Consider the following 12,663-nt stretch of genomic DNA (forward strand, 5'->3'; position numbering starts at 1 on the left):
CACCTTCTGAGCTATTTTAACCCCTGGACAACTGCAACATCTTGTAATGACTGCATGAGTCATTCTGAATATTCTTCAGTCCTTGGTTCTTTTAACTGACCAATATGAGATTAGCCTTATAGATGAAACTAGAAAAATACTCTTTGGGCATAAACAAACATCTTACAGTTATGGTGAGAGTCTTTTCTTTAAACACATTGATTCAGAATCCTGTATCTGTCTCTCTAGTAGCTCTGTGCCTCACTCAGACTCTGGAAATAGACCTGAAATAGCACTCCAGTGAAGACTTTTGCTTTTTGTACAAGGCTGTATTTACTTCTTTGTTTACCGGTAAAGGAAAAACAGACAGTATGCTGGTATTAGATGCATACTATTACCACAAACATTGCCTTATACCTGACCTTCACATGAAGATACATGATCTGTGCATACTGCTATCTCCATGAATATATTGGGTATTCACACAAGACAGACATACAATTGGCCATGTCTAATTTTGTCCAGTGGATGCGAAAAACAAATTGATATTAAGGGCTTGTTTTATTCTGGCAAACATCCAACTGTGGGAGGCGGGCTGGGAGACACACAATAGTTTCTACAGCCTGTAATTGTAAAATGAACTTGCATTCATCATTGTGTCTAAAAAGTTATTACCTCAGGAGGGGAAACAGCTCCTTCTAAATCACCTGGCTGGATAGCATGCAACAGAAGTAAGAATTAAAGTTCAGAGAAGAGTGAGTCTTATATCTGGTGGGCATTGGAGGCAAAAAGAGCTTCTGCTGACCACAGACTGTACAACTTGCTTTGAAGTTGTAAACAATAGATTTTTACAGTGATAACTTGTTGTTATAATATAAATGAAGGACTTCAGTATAGAGTTTATTCAGCTTTCTTTACTAGTATCTGGTCAATCAACCCATATAAATATTTGTGAAATTAATTAGCCAGGATGTCTAACAGAAAGCCAGTGTAAACTCTTCCTGTTGTTGTGTGCATTCACACTGGAATATGTGACTAGAAAGGTAAAGCCTTTAGAAGGAACGCACCTGACTGAACACAGTTTAATTAAGGAGATGGCTGTTATAGAATATCTAAAGAGAAGAATTTCTGAAGTGCCTATAAAATTTAATTTGCTAACATCAAAACCAAATGGGACTGCCACAAACAAAACCTAAGTCTTTATCAAAGGACTAGTTATTAATCATTATTTCAGCACTTATACTATTGGAATTTGGATTATTGGCACTGTCCCCTGAAGGGTTCAACTTTGGAGTCCCCATCAACAGCCTGGGGCTGTGCATGCTTCTTCACCACTGGGGTAAGGCAGTTGTCAGCAATGTACAGAACAAAGTAATGAACCAACAGTAGAGGTCAGCCATGAACTGTAGATATCCTCTCCAGATATCTTGCTGAACAATTTATGTTTACTGTACACCCAGAAAATTCTGGGGCACCTGTGCCAAAACAGCAGTGGATAACAAGATTAGGAGGAAAGAAAATTAGTTTCTTTCCCAGAATGAGACAAGCCAAAAATCTGGGTACTAAGAGCACTGTCATGGGAGGTTTGAAGTACAAATGGGTAATAACACTTTCTCTGTGAATAAGTAAGCTCCAATAGGGACTTGCTCCTCTCTGCTAGATGGTTCAAAAAGGTCAAGATCTTGCAGAAAATTAAATAAAAAAAGAGAAAGAAGAAACTCAGTCTAGATGGACTGCTAAAAATAACACCTGAGAACTCTGACAGTGTATAGTATCATAGTATCAGTCAGGGTTGGAAGGGACCACAAGGATCATCCAGTTCCAACCCCCCTGCCATGGGCAGGGACACCCCACACTAGATCAGCCTGGCCAGAGCCTCATCCAGCCTGGGCTTAAACACCTCCAGGGATGGCACCCCAACCACCTCCCTGGACAACCCATTCCAGGGCTTCACCACTCTCATGGTGAAGAACTTCCTCCTCACATCCAGCCTGAATCTCCCCACCTCCAGCTTCATCCATTCCCCCTAGTCCTATCGCTACCTGATATCCAGAGAAGTCCCTCCCCAGCCTTCTTGTAGGCCCCCTTCAGATACTGGAAGGCCACAATTAGGTCACCTCTTCTCCAGACTGAACAGCCCCAACTCCTTCAGTCTGTCCTCATAGGAGAGGTGCTCCAGCCCTCTGATCATCCTCATGGCCCTTCTCTGGACACGTTCCAGCACGTCCATAACCCTCTTGCAACAGGGGCTCCAGAACTGGAGGCAGTACTACAGGTGGGGTCTCAGCAGAGCTGAGTAGAGGGGGAGAATCACCTCCCTTGACCTGATGGCCACACTTCTCCTGATGCAGCCCAGGATCTGATTTGCTTTCCGGGCTGCAAGTGCACACTGAGAGCTCACGTTGAGCTTCTCGTCCATCAGCACCCCCAAGTCTCTCTCCTCAGGGTTGCTTTCCAGCCAGTCACTGCCCAGCCTGTATTTGTGCCTGTGATTGCCTCGACCCAGATGCAGGACCCTGTACTTGGTCTTGTTGAACCTCATGAGGTTGGCTTGTGCCCACCTCTCCAGCCTGTCAAGGTCCCTCTGGATGGCATCCCTTTCCTCCAGCGTGTCTGCTGCACCACACAGCTTGGTGTCATCAGCAAACTTGCTGAGGGTGCAAGGGTATGCCCCTACATCAGCTATGGCCTGGCTTTTGGAGTTCCCATTGCCACTTGCTGCTTTCTACTACGTCTTAGCAAAGTTGTTCAGTGTATCAACTCATTTGAAAAGGGAAACGTTTGGGGTTTTCTGTTGTTATGGCTGTAATTTATCATGCACCAATGTGCTGGGCTGCTTGGGTTGCCCCCACTTTCATCTGGTCCCATGCTCAACACTTAAAAATATTTAAACAATGACTCTGATAAATTAAGTCAGTGCTTCAGACAAACCAGATTACTTAGATTTTTAAAGTAGAGAATTATTATGGACTAATAAACTGCTGTTTGCTGGGTTATTTAAGAACAAGCATTTGGTTACCTACTGCAAATGGGGACACCCTTCAATATCTTTCTCCCCTAAATGCAGCTGCCTAGGATATTCATTTAACACAGCAACCAGATTGAAGGGCAGGGGTTTGAACTGAAAGAACTCACATACACTGTAAAATGTGTTTGAAGTTGCAAATGTGAACCAGACAATCCAAAAAATGCATTGAATTTGCTTTCCAACTGTGGTGCATTTTATCTACACCACGCAGGAGCTCAGTCATCATTTTGTTCGATCACAATTTTGTCAAGCACTAAATGCAATGCCCCTCAGCCATGGCTGTTTTTTCCATATCTAGACAAAGCATCTAGCACCTGAGCTTCCAGTCCTGTATCTCTGTTGGGGATTTAACAGTCATATGTGCAACATCATTTAGCCTATCTCCTTCCTCCCCAATATGTGACCGAAGCCAAACTCCTGGCAACCGCCAGCACGACTTGCCCTGCCCTGTCCCCAACCTGGCTGTCCTCCTGTCCTGCTGCCTGGCTTTCCCCAAGCAGCAGCTATCCTGCCCGGGCCACTCTGCTGCCCTTTGAGTAATTTATGCCTTCGACAGCAGCAGCTGCGGCTGCTGGCAGAGTGGCCGAGCACTTGGGCTGAAGAGGGAATCTGGGAGGGCAGCTTCGAGACCCTCAGGGCCCTGATGCCCTTTGGCCTTTTGGCTTAGCGCGGGCAGGCTGTTTTCCCCGCGGTACCAGGGCACGCAGGATGCCCCGCCGGGAGCTGAGCGGACGGGCAGGGCCGGCTTCATGCGCCTCGCTGCAGCCCGGGTCTCTGCGGGTGGGCGTGAGCCACCGGGCCTCGGGGACAGGCCCCGCGGGAGTGGGGACGGCTGTGGGTGGGGTGCGGCTGCCCAACAGGGGAGGGAGCTGCCCCCGCTCCCGTCTCTATAACGCCGGGGTCTCTTTACCCCAGCGCATCCTATCGCTTCGGTTGCGGCAGCAGTCGCTGAGCGGCTCCCTCCCCTCCAGCTCGGGGACGCTCAAGGATTAGGGAAGAGAGGGAAATCCATCAGGAGAAGCAGGAGGCGGGCCGTCAGCATCCTCCCGCTCCGCCTGAGCCGGCAGCGCCACAGGGCGAGCTCCGGTGCGAGCGCAGGAAGGGGCCGAGCTGCCGGAGGTCTCCGGGGCGCCGGCGGCTGCCAGCGATTCCCGGCAGCCCGGATCCGCCGCTCGGGGCTGGCGGGGCTTGACGGCAGGAGAAGCCGCTGGTGCTGTTACCCTCACTCGCCGCGCCAGGTCTCCCGGAATGGGCCTGCAGGAGCTGGCGGTGTGGCTGCTGGCGGCGGCGGGGCTTGTGCGCGGTGAGTGAACGCCGCGCTCCCTCCCGCGGGCTGCGGGGACAGCGAGTTCCGCGGGCAGCCGGGGGTAGTCGGGGCGGGCTGCGGCCCCGGGTCCTCCGCGGCCTCTCGCCGTCCTCTTCAGCCAGCTCCCCAGGTCTTGCCTCTGTGGCTGTGACTCGGTCCCGGGCCGCTATATGGGCTCGCCAGCCGCTGGCTGCGAACATGGACGACGGACAGAGCGATGAGTATTGGGGTGCAAACTCTGCCAAGGCACTTAAATGGTAGCTGCTTCAGGGCAGAAATGTTGTGGGGGGAGTTCAGGACTAGAAAACAGGGAAGAGGGAAATCCGTCTGGAGCAGGGACAGGGAGGGTTTGCATGCAGGGGACCTGTTCTTACCCTGACCCAGATTTCCTTTCATTCTGGAACTGCCTCTGTCCCTGATTTACTCTGCTCCATTCATGTGGACAAGCTCCATTCATGTGGACCTGCTCTATCTCCCTCCACAGAAAAAAACACCATAGAATAAAGACCCTCCCTGTGTGAAGTGTAAAAAGAACAGAAATCCCTGACTATTATAATCTCTGCCAGGCACCCTATACCCCACTCCATGCATAGCTGCATGAACAGAGAACAAAGTGGAGAGTACTTGCCCCAAGTTCTCAGTCTGAAGCAGTCTGAGAGCATAGTCAGTCTAACCTGTGGCCATTTTCCTCCCATTGTCTTGCTGATGCCCTCTGCTGTATTTGTGTTCTGCTCTCTGGTTATAGCTGTGCCAGGACAGGTGTCAAAATGCAGGTAGAGTATTTCCACTTCATCACTTCTTGCTGCTGGACCAAAGGGTGCATATGTTAACAAAGCATCATTAGCATTTAAAATTTATCTCTCCTTGCCAGCCAAGAAATGATCAAAGAGGGAATCCCCCTTACAGGCTGGGATGAAAAGAAAGAGTGAAACATTTGTTGTAAGATTTTGCTGTATTATCTAATGAGCTACGTGAACTGCAGCTGCAATTTTCTGGGAATGCAGCAAGAATAGTTAGTTAATATCTGATAGCAGGAAAAGAGGATATATTCTATCTTTACTTTATGATGTCCAATCCTACTCATTTATGTATTTATTCCTCTGCCTGAAGAGTCCCTGCAAGGAGAGTTCCAAAGGAAACTTTACAAAGATCTACTGAAAAATTACAACCCTCTGGAGCGACCAGTTGCAAATGATTCTCAGCCGCTCACTGTCTATTTCACCCTCAGCCTCATGCAGATCATGGATGTGGTGAGTCTGTAACCTTCTAGGAAACTATTTCTTTATAAAGGTAGATTTTTCCTTCCTAGAATGCAGACTTGTAATAGCAAAGGAAGACTGCAAGACATTGGAAAGCCCAAATAATTCAAGATACAATGCCAAACTTTGACTGCTTTTTCAATCCTGCTTAGAACCAGCAAGAAGTGTAGTCAGGGTGGGGTGGGGTATGCAAAACCTAAGCTCTGGATTTCTCATGGCCACTAAAGAGCTTATTTTTGGAGATGGCAGGGAAGGAGAGAAAGTGGCCATCCTGGACAAAATCCAAGTTACAGCATTTCTCTTATTTAGACAAGATTGCTACATTCTATAAGCTTAAACTTTGGCTGCTCTGTTTGTACCCATGCTTGTTTGGTACATCTCCTGGGCAGGCTTGTAGAACACACTCCAGGATCATTTGGGTTGAAATATGAGTAATTTAAGCTTCTCTCTGTCATAATGGCAGACAGATCAAACTATGTAGAAGTGGATTCACAGTATTCATTTTTACTGAATTCAACTAGCTATGGCCACTAATAAAGAAGCTAATTACTTAAAACTAGTAGTTCAGAATGTAATTATTTTTCCATTAGATGCTTAAAGCTTGAGGCACAACAAAAATTCTTAAAAAGAGGAGATTATTCATGACAAGTGTCTTGCTTTTTGTACCCTCACAAACTGTCAATTGCTAAAATTGAGACTGTTCATTTAATATCTGAAGGACAGCACATACAGAGAACTCTGCAAGTTTAAATGCTCATAGTTGCTATGAACAATGTTGTTAGTTTTAGATTTATTAAACCTAAGGTGAAAACTATATTGCCAGTGCAATATTTACTGTTTGCTAAAGTCAGAGTAGGCAGGTGCAGTCAGTGAGCTGTTGTAGTATCAGTGCCACTAAAACCAACAGGCAAAATATGTCAGTTCTATCCTTGTCTATGACAGTTAAGTTTTAGTATATGTGATAACGAGGAGCAAAACAGAAGCTGTATGGAGTCATATGTTCCTTGAATGATAGTGGTGAAGGAAGAAGACGTGTTACACAACGTGAAACAACTTCATAAAGGTACTAGCAGACTGAACTCTATGCAGACTGTGGCTGTACTGCATAGACTCACACCTTCATGGGTCTCTTGTCACGTACAGTAGGCAAACTGCAGAAATAACCATGCACTTCTCTGAGCCTCAATATCACTTGTGTGATGGATATTTGGTTTAGCTCCTCTTTCATGTGCATCAGGCTCCTTAATGGCTTCTGCAGCAGCTTCTACTGCCTGGACTCTTCTGCTGTATCTACACATTCTGCACATCTCTGATATTTATCTTTGTTAGTAATAGACCAATCTGTTCAGGAAAGATTGGCCAGTCTGTTCAAGGCCTGTTCAAACAGAGCACCTGAACAAAACTCCAGATTGTAATATATCTCTGCAGAACTCAACACAGTTGTGAGTGAATGAACCTTAAACCAGGCTTCATTCCCAACCATGGACTTAGCTTACAAGGCCTTCAAGAAATGACCTCCTGCCGCAGTATGTGCCTTCTCATAGCTATTGGAGGAACTTCTGCCTTGGCACAGGACAGTTCAATACAACTGTTTTTTGTACAACTACATTCAGTGTTTGGTTTATTTTCATAAGCAGGATCAAATCCCTGATGCTGTGGGGGTTTTGTTGTTTGGCTGGTTTTGTTACTGTTAGTACTACACAATTCATTTCAGAACAATTTCAGGTAATTTTTTCATCAATACCCTTAGTTGCAGGAAGGAATATTGAAAGGAACAGGAAGGCAGGTGTAATTAACAAGTGGCTCAGAGGCTGGTGCTACCAAAAGAATTTTGGGTTTTTCAATCTTGGGGAACTTTCTGTGGCACCAGGTCCACTAGCAACAGATCGGAGTACATCCGTCCCAGAGGGGGAGAAAGATCTTAGCATTTGAGAATGGCCTATCCCCCAGAGAGAAAAGGGTTCAAGGAAGGGAGTTGGCAGGCCTCATTGGCAGGGCTTTAAACTAGATTTGAAGGGGGAAGGGGCTGAAACCAGTCCCTCCAGACAGGAGTATTGGGGTGGTAAGCTGGAGTCAGGGGTGAAACCAGCAGCCCAGCTGAAGTGCATGTACGCTATTGCACGCAGCATGGGTGACAAACAAGAGGAGCTAGAAGCCGTGTTACAACAGGAAAGTTATGATGTAGTTGCCATCACAGAAACGTGGTGGGATAACTCACGTGACTGGAGCACTGTAATCGGTGGCTACAGGCTCTTTAGGAGAGACAGGCGAGGGAGAAGGGGTGAAGGGGTGGCCCTGAACATCAGAGAGGCTCTAGATGCCATGAAACTAGAGTTCAAGGATGATCAGGTTGAGTGCCTGTGGGTGAGAATTAGAGGGAAGGCCAACAAGGCTGACATCGTGGTTGGAGTCTGTTATAGACCACCCAACCACGATGAAGAGGTTGATGAATTATTCTACAGGCTGCTAGAGGCTGTCTCAAGATTGCCAGACCTTGTTCTTACGGGCAATTTTAACCTGACAGATACCTGCTGGGAACTTAACACAGCAGAGAGGAGGCAGTCTAGAAGGTTCTTAGAGTGTATGGAGGATAGCTTCTTATCACAGCTGCTGTGTGAGCCTACCAGTGGTAAGGCTTTGCTTGACCTTCTTTTTACAAACAGAGAAGGGCTGGTGGGAGATGTGGTGGTTGGAGGCTGTCTGGGGTCCAGCGACCATGAAACAATTGAGTTTTCAATATGCGGTCAAGCTACAAAACCTCCGCTCTGGGCTTCCGGAGGGCAGACTTCAGGTTACTCAAGGAACTAACTCAGAAGATACCTTGGGAAATAGCTCTTAAAGACAAAGGGGTCCAGGAGGGCTGGACCTACTTCAAGGAAGAATTCTTGAAGGCACAGGAAGAGGCTGTGCCAATGTGCCGGAAGATGAGCCGCTGGGGCAGGCGGCTAGCCTGGATGGGCAATGAGCTTCTGAACAAATTAAAGGGGAAAAAGAGGGTGTATCACCTTTGGAAGGAAGGTGAGGTAACCCATGGAATGTTTAGGGATGTTGCTAGGTCATGTAGGAAAAAAAATAGAGAGGCAAAAGCCTATTCAGAGCTTTGACTGGCCACTGCTGTGAAGGACAACAAAAAATCCTTCTACAAATATAGTAATGGCAAGAGGAGGGGCAAGGACAACCTCCACTCCTTGGTGGACATGGAGGGGAATATTGTAACTAGAGATGAGGAAAAGGCAGAGGTACTTAACACCTTCTTTGCCTCAATTTTCAATAGCAGGATAGGTTGTCTTCCAGACAACTGGCGTCTTGAGTGGCAGATGGATTCAGGGAGCAATATAGTTCTCATGTAATCCAGGAGGAAGTAGTTAGAGACCTGCTTAGCCACTTGGATCCCCACAAGTCCATGCTGAGAGAGCTGGCAGATGAGCTCACCAAGCCACTCTCCATAATTTTCCAACAGTCCTGGCTCACCAGAGAGGTCCCACATGACTGGAAGCTGGCCAATGTGATGCCCATCCACAAGGAGGGCCAGAAGGAGGAACCAGGGAATTACAGACCTGTCAGCCTGACCTCAGTGCCAGGCAAGATTATGGAACAGGTCATCTTGAGTGCAATCACACAGCACTTACAGGATAGCCAAGGGATCAGGCCCAGCCAGCATGGATTTAGGAAGGGCAGGTCCTGCCTGACCAACCTGATCTCCTTCTATGATTAGGTCACTGCCTGGTGGATGTGGGGCAGGTTGTGGATGTAGTCTACCTGGACTTCAGCAAGGCCTTTGATACCATCCCCCAAGCTGTCAGCTCATGGCTTGGACAGCAGCACTCTGTGACGGGTTAGGAACTGGCTGGAGGGCCAAGCCCAGAGAGTGGTGGTGAATGATGCCACACCCAGCTTGAGGCCAGTCACTAGTGGTGTCCCCCAGGGATCAGTGCTGGGCCCCATCCTGTTCAGTATCTTTATTGATGATCTGGATTAGGGGATTGAGTCAGTCATCAGTAAATTTGCAGATGACTCCAAAATGGGGGCAGGTGTTGATCTGTTAGAGGGTAGGAGAGCTCTGCAGAGGGACCTCAACAGGCTGGACAGATGGGGGGAGTCCAATGGCATGAGATTTAACACATCCAAGTGCCAGGTTCTGCACATTGGCCACAACAACCCCATGCAGTGCTACAGGCTGGGGTCAGAGTGCCTGGAGAGCAGCCAGACAGAAAGCGACCTGGGGGTACTGGTTAATAGTAGGCTGAACATGAGCCAGCAGTGTGCCCAGGTGGGCAAGAAGGCCAGTGGCATGCTGGCCTGTATCAGGAATAGTGCAGGCAGCAGGAGCAGGGAGGTCATTCTGCCCCTGTACTCAGCACTGGTTAGGCCACACCTTGAGTACTGTATCCAGTTCTGGGCCCCTCAGTTTAGGAAAGATGTTGACTTGCTGGAATGTGTCCAGAGAAGGGCAACAAAGCTGGTGAGGGGTTTGGAGCACAGCCCTGTGAGGAGAGGCTGAGAGAGTTGGGGTTGCTTAGTCTGGAGAAGAGGAGGCTCAGAGGAGACCTAATTGCTGTCTACAGCTACCTGAAGGGAGGTTGTAGCCAGGTGGGGGTTGGTCTCTTCTCCCAGGCAACCAGCACCAGAACAAGAGGACACAGTCTCAAGCGGCACCAGGGGAGGGTTAGGCTGGATGTTAGGAAGAAGTTCTTCACAGAAAGAGTGATTGGCCATTGGAATGGGCTGCCCAGGGAAGTGGTGGAGTCACCATCACTGGAGGTGTTTAGGAAGAGACTGGATGGGGTGCTTGGTGCCATGGTTTAGTTGATTAGATAGTGTTGGATGATGGGTTGGACTTGATGATCTTGAAGGTCTCTTCCAACCTGGTTAATTCTATTCCATTCTATTCTATTCTTTCAGAATAGAAGAGCTCAAAAAAGCACTTTGGTCCAAAATAAACAGGGCTATAAGCAGACCAATTTATCCCCTCAGCTTTAAGAAACTGCACTTCTAGTGTCATTCTATATAGACACATTTGGCCTTAATATGTTAAACTAATGTGTTTTAAAGTATTATCCACCCTGGGGAAAGTCTGTTGTATAGCCAAACCCTCCTAGTGCTGACACAGCCTACAGAAGCCTTAATCGGAAATGTTTTGTGAACAGAACAAGCTGAATGACCACAAGACTCTTTTCCTACTTAAACTGCATCTAAACTGTAAAGGTTTCCTTTGCATTTCTATGAATGAATCATGGGGTTCTCTCTTCCCCACACTCCTTGCCCAGCTATAACCATGTCCTTGACTACTGTAAGAACAATTGGCTTTTGGAGACCCAAATGGCTAAAGGCCAGCAGGCAGTCAACTTCAGAGTTAATTTCTTCTGGAGCTCTCAAGTTTAATTAAAAAACATGCAAACTGAAGGTCAAATATCCACCTATCACTAGCCAGTCTGGGTGTAGTCCATGACTGGAAGTTTTTGATCCCATGTGCCTTTCAAAACCAAGTCCCTCTGTAATCAGTAAGAAGCTTTTTTTCTTTTCTTTTTTTTTTTTTCTTCCCTTTTTTTCCTCTTGAAAGTACTGGCCATTTAGTCACAGCTCACTTTGCTTGCTATAAAACTGACTGCAGATTTTTCTCATAGATCTGGGATTGACAAGCAAAGAAAGAAACCAACCATGAAGTAAATTAAGCTTCACTATAAAACAAATGAGTTTTCTTCATTGTCAACACGAAGCAAATGCTGGTGGGAATGACAGATACTTGCAATAACAATTACTGATTTAACAAGCTAGAAACAAAACATGTCACCATCATACTTTCCTGCACTTTATAGATTCATTTTAATGGCTTCTCAGCTGATAACAGCTGTGCTGGGAGTTAGACCTGTCTGGAGCAGATCTGTCAAATCCATTTTACAGATTGAGCCAGGCTGCATCCTGGCTGCTGCTATTCCTTACTTGAAGTCTCTTCCACTCTGCTTTGATTTTGCTGATAGGAAAAGGGAGACGGTATAATCATAGAATCATAGAATTGTTAGGGTTGGAAGGGACCTCAAGGATCATCTAGTTCCAACCCCCCCTGCCATGGGCAGGGTCACCTCACACTAGATCAGGTTGCTCAGAGCCACATCCAGTGTGGCTTTAAAAACTTCCAGGGATGAGGCTTCCACCATCTCCCTGGGCAACCTGTTCCAGCGTCTCACCACCCTCATGGTGAAGAACTTGTTCCTAACATCCAATCTGAATATACCCATTTCTTTTTTTTTTCCATTCCCCCTAGTCCTATCACTACCTGACACCCTAAAAAGTCCCTCCTCAGCTTTCTTTTAGGCCCCCTTAAGACACTGGAAGGGTACAATAAGGTCTCCTCGGAGCCTTCTCTTCTCCAGACTGAATAGCCCCAACTCCCTCAGTCTGCCCTCATAGGAGAGGTGCTCCAGCCCTCTGATCATTCTCGTGACCCTTCTCTGGACATGTTCCAGCACCTCCAGATCCTTCCTGTAATAGGGGCTCCAGAACTGGATGCAGTACTCCAGGTGGGGTCTCACCAGAGTGGAGCAGAGAGGGAAAATCACCTCCCTTGACCTGCTGGCTACGCTTCTCTTGATGCAGCCCAGGATGGGATTGGCTTTCTGGGCTGCAAGTGCACACTGATGGCTCATGTTGAGCTTCTCATCCACCAGCACCCCGAAGTCCCTTTCCCCAGGGCTGCTCTCAAGCCATTTGCCGCCCAGCCTGTATCAGTGCTTGGGATTGCCCCAACCCAGATGCAGGACCTTGCATTTGGTCTTATTGAACCTCATGAGGCTGACATGGGCCCACCTCTCCAGCCTGTAAGTATATGAAAACTTCTCCAAATGGAGTGGATGTTTTCTACTGTACTGTTTTTAGTTTAACCCTTTTCTTCTAAAATGAGCAATTATTTCTAACCTATGCAGGCAGATCAATTTTTATTTTTGTTGGTAGTGACATTAACATGCATGGTAGGATCAAGACTGCATAACAAGGGATTTGTAAGTGCTGATGCCCCAACCTAGTTTAGCTCACAAGAAAGCAGTTAATGAACTGTCTAATGAGGATGCAACCTGGCACAGTAAAATATACTAAGT

The 12,663-nt window shown here is 47.2% G+C and overlaps 1 protein-coding gene across 1 annotated transcript in view; it reads left to right on the forward strand.

Moving 5' to 3' along the window:
* Nucleotides 1-3,880: 3,880 nt before the first annotated feature.
* Nucleotides 3,881-12,663, forward strand: part of CHRFAM7A (CHRNA7 (exons 5-10) and FAM7A (exons A-E) fusion) — a 42,168-nt gene continuing 33,385 nt past the window's right edge. Inside the window, exons 1-2 of the mRNA XM_054169045.1 lie at nt 3,881-4,310; nt 5,424-5,563. Coding sequence (XP_054025020.1) covers nt 4,256-4,310; nt 5,424-5,563 — 195 coding nt within the window. The 5' untranslated portion in view covers nt 3,881-4,255. The remainder of the gene's footprint in view (nt 4,311-5,423; nt 5,564-12,663) is intronic.

The sequence above is a fragment of the Dryobates pubescens genome, chromosome 17 (assembly GCF_014839835.1).
Source record: "Dryobates pubescens isolate bDryPub1 chromosome 17, bDryPub1.pri, whole genome shotgun sequence".
Classification (NCBI taxonomy): Eukaryota; Metazoa; Chordata; class Aves; order Piciformes; family Picidae; genus Dryobates; species Dryobates pubescens.